The sequence below is a fragment of the Pelobates fuscus genome, chromosome 6 (genome assembly GCF_036172605.1).
Source record: "Pelobates fuscus isolate aPelFus1 chromosome 6, aPelFus1.pri, whole genome shotgun sequence".
Taxonomy (NCBI): Eukaryota; Metazoa; Chordata; class Amphibia; order Anura; family Pelobatidae; genus Pelobates; species Pelobates fuscus.
The window spans coordinates 277,199,276-277,215,216 of NC_086322.1; the positions used below are offsets into that span (position 1 = coordinate 277,199,276).

At 40.6% G+C, this 15,941-nt stretch overlaps 1 protein-coding gene across 2 annotated transcripts in view; it reads right to left on the reverse strand.

The window, feature by feature from the left end:
- Window positions 1–11,541, reverse strand: part of LOC134565836 (keratin, type I cytoskeletal 12-like) — a 33,760-nt gene extending 22,219 nt beyond the window's left edge. For both annotated transcript variants that reach the window (XM_063425502.1, XM_063425501.1), the window contains exon 1: window positions 11,131–11,541. In XM_063425502.1, the coding sequence (XP_063281572.1) occupies window positions 11,131–11,493 (363 nt within the window). In that variant the 5' untranslated portion in view covers window positions 11,494–11,541. The remainder of the gene's footprint in view (window positions 1–11,130) is intronic.
- Window positions 11,542–15,941: the final 4,400 nt, after the last annotated feature.

A 15,941-nucleotide genomic window follows, 5' to 3' on the forward strand; every position in this document is an offset into this window, starting at 1 on the left:
CAAATTTCAGGCCAAAATTGCTGAATTGGAAAAAATATTTGTCAGCTATTATTCCAGTTGTGCATTTCCAATTCACATTGAATTCCTGACAATTCTTACATAAGTAAATAATCCTAACACTGTTGTACAATAGATTATCACAAGGTATATAACTCTTAACTATCCTGATATGAAATTCAGATCAAAGGATCCCCCCCCCCCCCAAATGTAAGTAGTCAAACTGTTTGCTAATGGTTTGTCAAGTTACATTTGGTCTGCTTGGCACCAGCCACCTGCTCAATTAGAACCAGAAGCTTCGTGCATTGAGCTAAACCTGGAGGTGTTGAGAGTGACCACCTGATGTTTATGGACAATGAGCTGGACCTGCATGAATAGGGTTAGTGCAAGAGAGCTAACAGATCCTTCTAAAAGGGGCCATGGCTCTCAATGGTTGACTACTTACATGTATAGGCACAATGAACAGTAATTACAATTATTTATAAAATGCCAACATATTCTGCAAAGCTGTAGAATAGGAAACAAGACAAATATTTAATTCTAACAAAACATTTATGACATACAGGAACAGTAGGTGGAGAGGAGCTTACACTCTAAAGGGATGAAGGACAAATACACAAAGGGACGTAAGGAAATCCAATCATTTGAATATACCCGAGGATGGGAGAGGTGTGTAGGAGGAGGCAGCAAAATAGCTGGACAATGACCAAGGAAAGTTATATGGAGTTAAGGATAGAGCTGAAAGGTATCTTTGAAGGTGTGTGTTTTTAGAATTAGTTTTTAAGGACTGCTGAGATGAGGAGAGTCAGATGCCCCATGGGAGGGCATGCCGTAAGGACATGGAGAAGTCATGTAGGTATGAGTCTGGGGTGCGGGTGCGAGAAAGGTTCAATACCGGGTTGTCGGTTGAGCAAAGAGGTTGGGTTGGAGCATCTCTGCTAATAAGGAAGGAGATGAAAGTAGCGGCACAGTTATGAAAATCTTTGGAATGAAGCAGAACAACTTTAAACCGAACACTAAATAAAACAGGAATCCAGTAGGCTGAGGTATGAGAATTTCTTGACCTAAGGTAGATAAGTCAGGTAGACGTTCATTACGGACTGTAGAGGGGCAATCTGGACACTTTTCAGTCTGAGAAGCAGAGAGTTACAATAACAAAGGTGGGAAGTGACAAGAGTATGGATACGCATTTTAGTGAAGGGCAAAAAATATGTTTTAAAGGTAAAAGCAAAAGGATTTAATGATATATTTTATGTGAGGGGTGAAGCAAAGGTCGGAGTTAAAGAGCACACTGAGTCAATGCCTGCACTGAAGAGGTTATGATTGCTCCGTTGACCTTCAGGAAAACAGACTTAGCTTTAGAGGGAGGATAGTCAAGGATTTCGGTCATGGATAGGTTGAGAAATAGAGGACAGGCAATCACACTGCAGTCGTTATGGAGTGTGGAGTATTTCTTATACAAATGCAAATATCTTACAAATTAAAATTAAAAACATGAAGGGGGTTTATTTACTAAATACTCACATGATAATGAATTATTATCTTAACAGCAAAATTTATTTAAAATAGCAAAGATATTACCGGTAAGTTGGAGGAGTTTCCTAAATCAATTGTATTTTCAGTAAGTTTGCAAATTGCCTCTCATTTCACCATAACTTGGTGAAAAATTCCCAAATTATTAATCCTAAAACAGAGAGTGACTTGTAAAAATGTGCCCAAGATATACAGCAACTATTTATTTGAACCAAAAGGATGCTTGGTAAAAGTTTAATGAGACTGTAATGAAATCTAACTTGGCACTTGGAGAGGACTGCAGGTCAGCCTCCTTCCACCGACTATGGGCCCTGTCCTAGAAAAGGGTTCTGTTGTGGGGAGGGAGGTACACAGGCCATCTGGGCAGTTTTCCACCCTCTTTGGGTAATTATGTTATATATTTGAGGCATGATTATGTTGCTTGTTCGTCACAATATGTATGTTGTTTATATTTGTATGGTTTTAATCACATTCTTAAGGACTAGTCGTCAAAAGCTTGTAATAGATGAAAATAAAGTATTGTGTGCTTGTATGTACGTAGTGGGGAATCGCGATGCATCCTAGAACAAACTCTAACCCCATTCAACCCCCCAATAACGACGGACAACTTAGTATGGATGAAACAGGCCACAGCATTTATTATCACAAGCTAAATTACTGCATAACACATCCATAACTTTATTTATTAAATCTCTTCTTTTTCTGTAACCAAAACGTTATACATAAATAAGCATAAATTAACATATATACATAAATAACTCCACACATAGTGTTATACAGTGACCCAACCGTCCTTGCCAATAAACATCCAGTGGTTCCTAATCACCACTTCCTCTCACCTCCCCCCTCGTCATAAAAATCATATATTTCCAATGCCCGCCATCAGCCGACCTTATCCACGCTCGATGGGCACGAGACCTCAGGCAACCTAATGTTTAACCTTTGAAGCAGGGGAGGTTGAGACCTTAAAAACTTGTTCATCTCATTCCATATACTTAAACGTAACCCCTCAAACTCAATTGGCAAGGACATACCCCCGTCTAGCTGTGACTAAATATACTAATAGGGCGGGCGGGAGGGAAGCTGTTTGCTGGCCCGAATCCCAAGTGGCACTGAGGTAAGACCTCCCCCACACTAACTTACACAGAACATAATCCCACCCACACACTCTTTCCCAACCAATCCCATGCATCTATCCCCACACTCCTACATGTGCCCTTGTCCGCTTATCTGCACTATCTCCCCAGGGCCTAGTTCCTTTTGAAACGGTGTGTCCTTTGTCTAATTTGTTCAGGGATCCCAGTAACATAATTTTTGAACGTGTTGGCTGGCTGCATGCTCCCTGTAGCATTGCAAAAATTCAAAAGACCTAGGTCTGAGAGCCACAAGTGCCTTTATAAAAACAGTAGCTGATCACACTGAAAGCAGAGGTGGGTACCTGCCTGAAAGCGGAAGAGTTGCAGAGAAATAGGCAGAGGGGATTATACCTGCCTGGAAGGAGAGAGCTGCAGCTTGGTTGGGTGGAAGAGCTCCGGAGAGACCCCAGTCAAGCTTTGACGACTAGGACTGAAGTGTTCCAGGGTCCCTTGTAGCGGCTAGTAAGCAGATTTGGCGGAGGTACTAAGTCGGAGTACAGGGGCTCCGTCACAGAGACTCATAAAACAAAATATATTTTTTTAAAGATAAAAACACACACACAAGGCATCTAAATGAAGAATGAAGAAAATAAAAAAGTTTATATAGTGAAAGGAAAGTGGAAGATGAAAATTCACGTGTACAAATTAGTTCAGTAAAGTTATCTTTCTGTCTGTATTTTATACAGCTACCATATCCAATTAAGTCACACTAGTCATGTTCTACCTTAGCAGCTGCCATTTTTATTTTGTGAAGAAATTTGAGGGGTAAAGTATCAACATTTCCACTGTCAGAATCACACAATCACAGATAAATATAATATTTGCGAATCACAATAGTGGATTGGTTTATTGCCTTACGTTGAAAAGATAGATAGCAAATGGCATGACGCCATGACTTAAAACCAACAAAACGTTGACATAAATTTGGCTTTTGTAAATAGTAAAACTTCACATGACGCTTGATGAACTAAACTCTAAATAAAAAAAATGTAATTAATTCACAATATGCATAGATTCATTTATTTAATAAGATGTAGATATATTTTAAATTTTGTTTGTGGTCTACCCAGGAACCGCTGGTTGAACTATCACAGTAACCTACCGGTAATCCAAACAGCGCTGTAGTTATAAGCTGTATTTGTGTATTTTGAAGATAGTTGACTATTCCCAGTGGCTTGTCATAAATCTACCTCCGGAAAGCCGCATACTGACTGTATTATATACTGCTTTTTTACCTTATTTTTGCTCAAGCTTTTTCATTAGTTATATATGAGGGATATCTGATCCCACCGGAATCCTTGCGACTCAACTTGATACAATTGGAACAATGGGATGAATGTATAAACTATAAATAACTAAAGAGATTTGAATGCTCCTATTTTCTTTTATTTGCTCATAAAGGACTATTGGAGAAAGAAGCTGGGCACACCAAAGTATCTACTTAATGCTTGGCATTCATTTGGCACAAGCAAAGTATTTTAAAATGCAGACATAATGCAACAATAGACAAACAAAACAATGGACAGTGAAAACAAGCAGTAACAACTAGGTGTCTTTCTCTTGTCTCACGTGGACAGGGATAAAAAAAAACCATTATAGATTAATTTTAATTGTCACAACGAGTTACTAAAATGGCTACGGGTAAAATTAGCGGCTTAAAACTGTTTCCATGCTACAAAATGTCACTGTTAGTAAACAGTGATTGGCATCTTCCGTTAACAGGTTTATTTACTACTGTGAGAATTCCAAGTGATTGCAAAGTGATTTTACAAATTAAGGTCAAAATAGCTGAAATGAAAACATTCTCTAAGTCAGCTATGATTTTAGTTCAACTACTCTGGCCTTAACCTTGACTTTTCCGTTGAATTCTCAATTCAGTCAATAAACCTATTAGTTTTAATGTCTCCTTTATAGATTAAAAAGAGGTAATTACATACCTCTGGCATCCTGAGAATTGGGACTGCGGTAGGAAGGAGGTAAATGGGGCAGGACAGAGACATGGAATACACAATAGGCTGCCTGTCCACCACTCAGAACAGCTCACTAAGGGCAGAACATGCAGGGAGCACTGTTCTTGTGCCCTGAACATAGCACTAGCACATTTTATGATGCGCTTGTGCTATGATTGTTCGGGATAGTTCCCTGGTGTCCATTGTTACAGACCGCCATCACTGAGTGCCATGCTGACTGCTTATTTGTGTGTTTTCCCCTTGTATTATGTGTTCCCACTAGTATTTCTATGTCTTTCATGTATTGTGCCTGTACATGCAGCTGTGGGTCAACAAAGGGTGGTGAAATGTATTGATCTGTGCCTCTCCCCCTCCCTCTCCCTTTTCCGGTCACAGCAGGACGTTGCCACAGAGACACTGCCAGCCCAGCTTAATCTAGATGCTTTGTCCTTCCTCCTTCCCCCTTCAGCTTCTTGGGATTGAAATCCCTCTTGTTTTGTGTTGGAGACCCCATGTAGAGGTCTGTGTACCTTCAGGACTGTGTGTTGTCCAGTTACTGGGGGGAAATGGGTCTCCTTATTTTCTAACTGGTTCCCGACCAGCTGAAGGAAGCGAATTAGCGGAGGTTATGAGTCGGGTTACCCTGGGTCCGCTACATCCATGAAGTCAGGACACCATCTAACTAAGCCAGGACGGTAGAACAGGACCCAAAAATCAGAAGTGTCATGTCAAAATTTGGATGGTTGGAAGTCATGCAATTAAAGCATGGATTACAAGCTTGATGCTAAAAAATACCTAATGTTGTAGCTACCTCACTCAACTTTGCATCTACTGAAGATTGATATGATGTCGAGAAGACAAGTTAGTGACTGCAAATAAAGCTGGATCAAGACTATTTGCACCCTAGGCAAGACCAACTACTTCCACAACACCCAATGCAAAAATTGCCCCCAACTCTTTTGTGTGTCTCTTATTCCCCTTCCTCAGCCCCTCTGTGTGCCTACCACCCAGCACCTTTGTGGGTCTCTTTCTCCTCCCTCAGCCTCTCTGTGTATCTCTTTCTTCATCCCTCCCAGTCCCTCTGTGTGCTTCTTTGTCCCCTACAGTTGCTCTGTGTGTCTCTTTGCCCCCTGAGCCCCTCTGTGTGTCTCTCTGTCTCCCCCAGCCCCACTGTGTCTCTTTTTGTTTCCCAACCCCACTGTGTGCCTTTTTGTCCCCCAAATCCTCTATGTTTCTCTCATAGACCCTTAGCCCGCTGTGTGCATGCGTGGGATGGGCTATCCTAGACTTAAAATAAGGCCAGGGACCAACTAAATTATTTAGAAAATTGGCCAGACTATATGGTCCAAATGTTTTTTTTATCTGCTGTCACATTCTATGTTTCTATGTCCCTTTATGCTTTCTCTTTCCCCACCCGGTCCCTTTGTGATCTTTCTCAACCCCCCACCCCCGTGCCATCTCAGCTTCCTCATGTATCGTGGGCGAGCCGCGAACCATGGTGGAAGATCTTTTACCCAGTCTGATAGAAGATCCTGTGCACTGTGCTGTGGGCTCCCCTCTTGCCAGTCACCCGGAGACTGCGCTCCCGGGGCCGGTGCATCCTAGGTGACTGCCTAGTTCGACTAGCTGTCTCACCAGTCCTGACTGCAAACTTTCAATACATCCTATAGGATAAAAATACATTTATTTCACATTTAAGAACGTTTAGATATTTTGTCTAAATTTTGCAATTTCAATAAGCAATAATAATTCTTAGTAAATAAATGCTTAAAGGAACAGTGTAGTCACTCAGACCATGTCATCTCACTCAGTGCAGTGCAGTGTCCCTGTCCCCTTAACCATGCAAAGTAAAAAATTGCCGTTTTTGAGAATCTAAATTGCAATGTTTACATTGCAGGGTTAACTCCTTCACTAGTGACTGTCATACCGAAACTAAAACTTAGTCATGTGGCGTGGAAGCCCCATGGGAAAGCATTGATTCAATGCTTTTCTGTGGGAAAGTTTGAATGTGCGCATGGCCAGGGCCGGACTGAGGAAAAATTCCGGCCCAGGCATTTTTGAAAACAGCGGCCCACTGAGATGGGGGTGGGGCCAGATAGGGGTGTGTTTTGTCATCACCAATGACAAGCATGCCCCCTCTCAAAGTGAGCATGTTGGTTCAATGCGCAGAGCCCTGATGAAGAGCTCTAGCATGAGCAAAAGGCCCTGTATTTGTTCTGAGCAGTGCAAGTAAATTTATTAACATGCTTGCACTGTGTCTGTTTGTGATTTGTTTCTGATGTAAGTGGGATACCAGAGGACAAAAGGGCCAGGAAAGGGTATTGTGCATGTGTTTGGAGCCTGCTTGTGGGATTGCGTGTGTGTAGAGATAGCTGATTGTGGTGTGGTGTTTTGTGTAAATAGGTCGGTTTTAGTTGTGTTGTAATATGTGTGGCTAGGTGCTGTAGAGCGTGAAAAAGAGTGAAAAGTAGTGTGAGTGTGTAAAGGGTGCATAGTGTGTTTAGGGGATGTAGGGAGTGTTTGCATTGGGGCTATAGTATATGTATGTGTAGGTAATCTAATGTGTGTAAGGGTTGTAAAGAGGGGTATTTAGGGAATATAGTGTGTTTGCTTACAGGGGATATAGTATGTGCACAGAGGATTCATAGTGTGTATGCCAGAAATGTAGTGTAGTGTGTGTGTTTGTGAAGTGTGCAGTGTGGCAGTGTGTGTGTGTGAAGGGTGAGGTGTGTGTGTATGTGTGAAGGGTGCAGTGTGTGTGTGAGTGGTGCAGTCATTGTGTGTGTGATTGTTGCGCAGTGTGTGTGAGGGGTGCATTTAGAGTGTGTGTTTGGGGAGCAGTGTGTGTGTAAAGGGGTAAAGTGTGTGAGGGGTGCAGTTAGAGTGTGTGCATGTGAGGGGTACAGTTAGAGTGTGTATGTGTGTGTGTTTGGGGTGCAATGTGTGTGTGAGGGGTGCATTTAGAGTGTGTGTGTGGGGGGTGCAGTTAGAGTGTGTGTGTGTGTTTGGGGTGCAGTGTGTGTTTGTGAGGGGTTGCAGTTAGAATGAGTGTGTGTGTTTAGGGTGCCATGTGTGTGTTTGTGAGGGGTTGCAGTTAAAGTGTGTGTGTGTGGGGGGGGTGCAGTTAGAGTGAATGTGTGTGGGCTGTAGTAGGGGGAAGATTACAGTGCTATATATATATATATATATATATATATATATATATATATATATATATATATACATATATATATATATAAATTTATTATGTGTATATATTTTTTACATAAATATATAGCTTATATCCCCCCTTGCTTCTGCCCGATGGCCAGTCCAGTTCTGCGCATGGCCCTTGATGCACATGTACATTAAGTCCCTAATGCTCTTCTATAAGGAACATTGCAATGGACCTAGCTGGAAGAGGCCGTGTCTCCTTCGTGACGGCGCCTGAGAAGGAAAGGTGAGCAGCGCCGAGGGAGACTCGGCCCTTGAAACAAGGTAAGTTAAGTAGGGGTTTTAACACTTTCACTGCCGAATTGGGGGGGGGGAGGGTAGTGGGTGAGGGTAGTAATACTAGAGACAGGAATACAATAATGTTAGGAGTACAGATTTGTATTCCTAACATTATAGTATTATTATATTATTATATATTATTCCTTTAATGCTCACTTCTTATATGTTTGCAGGTGAAGTGTGTGTATGCTAAGGATACCCTTGATAGTATCCATGTGTAGTTGCTCTAACAATCAATAAAAAAGCACACCTTTCTCTCCATCCATAGATTGGACGCTTGTATGAGCAGGTCCTTTTTTACCTCTTGACTCTTTTAATACTTTGTACGTCAAAAACTTTTTGTCAATTATCTCCATTCTGTAATTGTAAAGCTCTGTGGAATATTATGGCGCTAGATAAATAATGATAATAATAATAATTTTGCAGGATAATAAATGCTTACTGATGGTCGGTACCAGTGGAAGCAGATGTGAATAGTGTGTAGCTGTTAAAGACATCGGAAGACCATCGATACCTGCTGACATTTTTTAGTTGCAATGACCTCTCTTATTGACACGCATGAAAAGTAGAACTACATTGGGGAAAAACATGACAATTTTATGCTAGTTTAGAACAAGTTAGGACCTAAACGTGCTCTTTTCAGAGAGCAGCAGAACTCTGCTGTGTAATCAAAGCTAGATGATATCTGCTTTAAGATACCTAATCTGGCTAACTTGGCTTAAAAAATTAAATTTTCTGGTACAATCCAGGCAACTTCTGAATGAGTGAATTGCATTATTATTTTTAGAATCATTTTAAATGCACTCAAAGGTAGGAAGCAAAGGTAGATTGGACACTTAAGGTCTTGTTATTATGATGGACAATGACTAGTTTACAAGATAGCGGATAAAAACATAGACACGAGAAAATATTTCTTATCATCTTAAAATCAAAGGTTTCTCCAGAATTACCCGGATCTTATAAAAGGCTGAATCTCAAACTCATCATAGGGAATGTCTGATTGTTTGACTTCACCTGTGCTAAGCTACAGGTACAAAACCTGAGAATGCTTCGTCAACAGATGTTGCAGGCAGAGATTAACTCCTCCGTTGCAGCACAAGTGATGTAAAATATTGCAGGTAGACAGTATAGGAAACATCTATATATTTGAAGGCAGATTCATAAATAACTGTAACAGTTCCACTATAACCAAACTCTATTGCATTTACTATCAGGCAGTAGAGTAAGATCCGTAATGAAAGGGATACCAGCTGACACACAAAAACAAGCAAATGTAGGTAAGATGGAGTTTTACTGTTAAGACCATTCTATATTTATTTGTAGGTTTTCTTTGTAAGTAATGATTGACAGAGAATCCTCTGAGGGTAGAGAAAAATAGCCAAGATGTATTTGTACGATGCTGTGGACTATGTTGTAGCCATACAAATAATAATAATACTATATATTACTACTATACTAATTTAGTGTTTGACTGTCTCAAGGGTTTCAAGTCTCAATAGATATGTTCATGTTAATAATAATAATACAAACGTAAAGCATAGAATGAAGCTGCTAGATAGAGTAGCTGGACAGTGAATGAAGGGGTTAACCCATAGAACTGAATGAAAAAACAAAGAACTGGACTGCCCAGTGACCTTAGGAAAGATAAAATATAACTTTTAATGAAATCTCGATGTATTTATAAAAATAAACTTTTAATGAATTGATTTAATAAGAGCTGAATAGATATCAGGCTCTAGACGGACATAACATAAAGGAAAAGAAAACGTTAATAAACGTATATGTCCCTACTAGAATAGTAAGTTTCTCAGACTGCAGGTGCAGACTAATACTGAGTGTTTATACTGAGAGATAATAGCTGGTCTCAATGTTAGTAGGGGCAAGGTGAAAATGATATATACAATGATATATACACAAATAAATAGTCAAACATATAAAGCCAAAGATATAATGAGGTGAGTATTATGTCTTAGTCCCAAACAGGGGGGGATTTATTGGATATTTTGATAAGTATCAAGTCTGGATCTCATAGATTGCCCAGAGCAGGCAGATCATGCCACTACTCTGGACTGGCTTATGCTGACTTTTAATAGTGTAGCTTAGGTCGGCTAAAGGTCCCTGCCTTTGCCAGACAACATATGGTAATGTGGACAAGTGATGTAAAAGCATAGATGTCCCCAAAGTAGAGATATAGATAGGGAGAGCTGAACGAGGTGTCTGTCTACGAGAATCAGATAGTATAATACTATATTGCTGATTCCTGCTAAATGGCGAGTCTGCAATACCTGAGGGTCTAGAGAATTACTGGTATATACTGCATTAATTCACGAGGGTTTCAACAGATATACTAAATTTAGAGTCAAATAATCCGGCTGGCATCCCAGCAGGTCACTGCAAACGGCTGCCCACCCACGGTGCATTGTGCCCTGCTTGGCTCAGTACACAGTACGTTTAGAGTTATTCAATAAAGTGTGAATTGCCAGGTATTCAAATAGAATTTTAAACAATTAGCGGAACTAATAAAAGATACAAATTTCCACATCAGTTTATTTTGAACGCACTTTAAATTTCAGATAATTCAGAAGCCTGTGTGTCAGATAAGGTCTAGTGCTGTTCGTTCACACTCAGCAGAGCTAATGTAGGTTCTTGAGGCTGAGTGAATGTTCATAATGTACAAGTACTTGTATGCTCAGTAAGAAAGATAGGCTTCCCCAAATTACATCAGTGGGTATCGGGGGAAGGGGAATATAAACGCCAGTGAATAAATTATAAATCCAAACAACAAAAGGTTTCTATCAATGAGAAGTTATTGTGCTTGAAATGTCTTTTTAACTAAAAAAAAAATTGATGGTAAGGAAAATTAACAAAATGTGCCTCAAATTTTTCCTTAAGTAATAAAAAGGCAAAACCAACTTAGGATGAATAAGCAATGTTTAACAGAGATAACAGTATGGTTTTTTTGTCTGAAAATGTTTTCCACAGTAGCGTTGGAGATAATTATGAAAAATATTAGTTGCTCTCACCTGAGTTTTAATTTCAGCGATGGTCTTCTCGTAACGAGTGGTATCAACGCCAACTTTAGCCCTTTTCTCCATCAGCTCTTTGATTTGTGCCTCTAATTTCCCATTGGATTCTTCCAACATGTGTACTTTTTTGAGATAAGCTGCCAGGCGGTCATTCAAGTGATTTAAGATTTCCTTTTGACTTGGAGTGGAGAGATTGACTCCGGCCATTTTTATCTTGTGGCTTGGCCTGTATCCTGAACCGTGGATTCGAATGGTCCTGACATGCCTGATTTCTAGTCGATCACAGAATGACATAACAGGAGATGTAGCATTTAAAAATCTTGCCGAGCTAAGTGAAGCAGTCTTGTTACCGTAGGGCATTACGGAATCTGAATTGTGATTCCACAGCTCCCATAGTAACACAACATAAGGAAGTCACAAGGCTTAACTTAACCGGCCGAGTAACTGAACCATGTCATCCAACCAGCTCAAATTTCACTCACCTTGAGCTCACTGTAATCTTTCCCCGTTATTTATTTTACTTGCTTTGCCTTATGGGATTGGCATGTCTGTAGTAAGTGATTATTCTGCTTTACTTTGGCTTCACTAGCAAACCTTGCAGGAGGTGTCAAACATTCTTAGAATGCCAGTGGCTATAGGAACTTTGTGTAATAAACCGAACACGCACAATGGGTTAAACAGCAATTACCCTGCAGACAGAAGATAGTGAAACAAAGTATGTATTATCCTGTGTGCCCTTAGGGGCATGTTCTGTTGACTCTGGACCGCAAGGTACAAAGTGAACAATAGTTTATTCTTTTATTCCAAGCTCACCTGTATTTCCACTCCTGCTGTAATCCAATTTGAGAGGGGATTTTTTATTTTTTATTTTTTTAGAGATTGTGAGGATGAACAGACTAGGACGCCTTTGCTAATTATCCAAACTAGTTTTAGATATTGGAATGTCTGTGGAATTACAGAGGAGATTACATAATGCAAAGAGTTGAAATAAAAAAATAAAATAAAAAAATATAATAAAAAAAAGACATTTTATTTTTTTAAAAATTACATTTTAAAGTGATCACAACTGTTTTTTTGCTTTCGGCAAAATACTGATAGGGGCTTATTCACTCAGCACCAAATTGCATGGAATTATTATTGTTGGCATTTACATAGCGCCAGTTTATTTTGCAGAGCTTTACAACAATAAAATGGGGGTGAGGGCGGACAAGCCATTATACATTTTCACAGGAACAATAGGTTGATGAGGACCCTGTTCGAATGAGCTTGCAATGTAGAGCAGGTGGGGTATAAAACTACAATAGGCAGGGAAAAGTGGGGGATAAGAACCAAGTGACTGGGTGGGAAAGTAGTAAAACTGGGAGTGAAGTGGAGAAATAAATAACTAATTAAGCTGAGAAAGTAGGATATAGGCTTGATAAATGACAATTACCCTGGGAGGCCATAAGCTATTCTAGTGGCTTTTAAGGGACCAAGATTAACTCCCTGTGGGCCTGATGTAGAAGACCGGTTGTTCCATAAGAATTAAGCTGCCCTCGAGAAGTCCTGTAAATGTCAGTAGTAGCAGTACAGGTTCATTGAGCAGGAGAAGGTAACCAGCAGAGTGACTTTACATCATTGGAAAGATTATAATGCCTACTGTACGATGTTCCAGGGTATCCTGTACAGAGTGACTAATCACTGTAGCAATTTCAAAACATTCCTGCAGCTATAAAACTGCACCCTAGATAAGAAACATCAAGAGTTTTGGTGCAAATATTTTGTAATATTCTCAGTGTTAACCTGTCTTGGCCAGTTCTTTTGATAACGGGAGACAATTTAATTGTTGTCATAAATTCTGACGTTTCTAGACTGTTCTTATCTGGATTGGGAACTAGTTTTGAAATATATTGCTTTAGGTACTGAATAAAGATGAATTTGTGTGAGTATGATGTGGATTCTGGGAAGAAATATTAAGAAGGTAGGTACAGTAAGCATGGAATGATCTCATAACTTTACATCGGAAAGAGACACCCTCAGAGCTGAATGGATTCTGCGACTCTGCAGAAGCTGGAAGTGTGTAACTAGACCTGTGGGGAGCATTAAAAACCCAGAAAGACGGAGGGACTTACTTTACCAAGAGGCTAGGGCCCACAGACCGCGGATGCATGCTCCCTCTCAGGCACAGAGAGGTGGGGGCGACGGCCGGCACGCCCTGCTCAAGCTGTAAAATCCAGAATCTCCCCCACAATACCAAACCGAGGCATTGGTTGAAAAGGTCATGACAGCCCGAGAACATCAACCCCACTTCTAAGGGACGCTTCCCAGGGACACATGACAATAAACCACATCTGTCACCACAGAGATCCGGTGTACTAATCTACAAACCTGATAATGTTGACATCAATCTCATGTTTATGTTGTTTATGTTCTTATTGTTTCTCTGGATGCATGCATTTCTATAATCACATACTACGCTATGAGGGGGCAACCCAGCGGTTAATCCCACGAGTAACACAACACAGGCACACCTAACAAGCTCGCAGCATGACGAAAGCCTTATGTTCATAGGAATCAAGATGATCTATTATTGCCTGAGCTCAAAGATAACCACACATGTTACTATCATTCTATACCCAGCTAGACCTAATCTACACAACTCTCCTGTATTCCACTCCTACTTCACACACATACTAAATTTTAATATGAATACTCATAAGTTACGTTAAGCTTGTCTATGTATCACCCAAAAATGTGAATATACTCATGCCACTGTCTAACTTGTATACAATGTGTACGTTGTTGTGGCGTTCGATATTGAAATGTACCTACATGCACGACAAAAAAAAAAAAAAAACAGAGAGGACCCAGGTAAGGGGAGAAACCATTTGTAAATGTTTGCACCATTTTGCACCATGTAGTATGTGTGTGCATGTAGGGGTGTATTTGAATGCGGTTGTGTGTTTGTAGCTACTGTTGCCATTTGAAGATGTGATGTACTAGTGTTTGTGTTTTAATGCAGGGGTGAGTTTGTATGTTGTGTTGACATCTGAATGCTAGGATGTATGCATATATAGTGTAGCCCCATGGAGCAGAAAGCACAGCTTAGTGCAAAGGGGCCTTGACAGGGCTAGGAGGTAGGCATTAGGAGGAAGCTGTGTAGGGATTGATGGTTTAGAGGGTAGGGTGCTAGGCTATATAAATAGGCAGCCATCTTAGGAAATTCACTTTTAACTTGCCTACCTGGCCGTCGGTGGCTCAGAGCCTGGTGGGGTATACGGGTATACCCCTACCACGGTTAATTAAAAGTTGGCACTTTAATTTATGTTCATTTTGAAATACTGTTATATGTTATTTATTTATATATGGGTTATTGCCTTTATATCTAACTGTGAGGATATGGATGTGGTATGGCGGGGTGGGGCAGTGACCTTTTTCAATGTTAAATTATTACTATAATAAATAAAAGCTGTAGACTATTTTGACCCATATACCCTAGTGTCCGTGTTTTATTGGGTTAGGTATGTGGGTTTTTTTATTTTGATTCCGCCTGCCCATATGGCGACTATGCACCTGTCATACATACAGACACATATGCACACACTGACAAACATATACATACGCATATACACACACTGACACATACATACACATAGACACACACAACCCTCATGTCTGCATACCTATTGGCTGAAGGAAAGTAGTTTCCCTGGGGTCCAGTGGGATCTGGTTGAGTCTAAAAGGATTTTGGTCAAGGCTCTCGTCCCCCAATCCTTCTCTGCCTCCTAATAGCCTTCCCTGCATGGTGCTCTGTAAGCTGGGAGGAAGTGAACTTGCACTTGCGAACATGCACACTAGCCTCCCAATGCTTTCATGGATTAGCTGACATCATAGATCTCGATGAGCTCAACCAAAGAGGCCGAACGGAATGCCGAAGACCAGCACTGTGAGGGAGGAGAGTTAACCAAAATCACCGTTTTAATTATTGCAGTGGTGGGCCTGGTGAACTAATTGGGCACTGTAAGTTAGGAATGCACATTGGTATTCCTAAAGCTATAATGTTTTGTTTTTTTTTACATTTTTTATTTTGGTAGTGCAGTGAAACATACAAGTAGGTAATTAAATGCCAAGAGTAGCTGCACAGTTTTTTTGTTTTGTGAGTATAGGACATGATAGGCAGTTATTTAGGCATAAAATTAATGATGTACATGACATGTTATATAGTAGTAATCGCGATGAGATAATATATCAGCCCTATTTTTATGCTGAAACACAGTGTAAACTGACAGTATGAGAATGGTAGAGCCACTAGGAAGCAAGTTTAAGAGAGTAGAAAAGAATGTAGAGTAAAAATTAGCTAAGAAGGATTCTGCATTCCACAGACGAGTTAGCTGGACAGTTCATCCTATGCCACAAGATGGCCAGCACAGAAAGATCAGCTCCACACCAGGACTGATGTCCTCCACATCCTTAACATGCGTGTCAGGTGCATTTGGTGATTGAGCTGTCAATCAAGTTGTAGGTTCCAGCTAGAAAAGACTCCCAACCTTCGGCCCTAGGACTTGTAGGAGGCCATTGCCTCATGTCCATAGATCCATCTTGAGATCATGGGCCCCCAGATTCTCCACATCACGGGTGGTGCTTGAAGGTGGCTCTGAGAGTGCCCCTGGCCCAGAAGAGATGCAAGATTCCAATGCTCCAGCCGGTTGATTTTGAATGCAAAACCAAAAGGTGGCTCTGAGTGTGCCCCTGGCCCAGAAGAGATGCAGGATTCCAATGCTCCAGCTGGTTGATTTTGAATGCGAAACCAAAACTCCTGGCATAACATG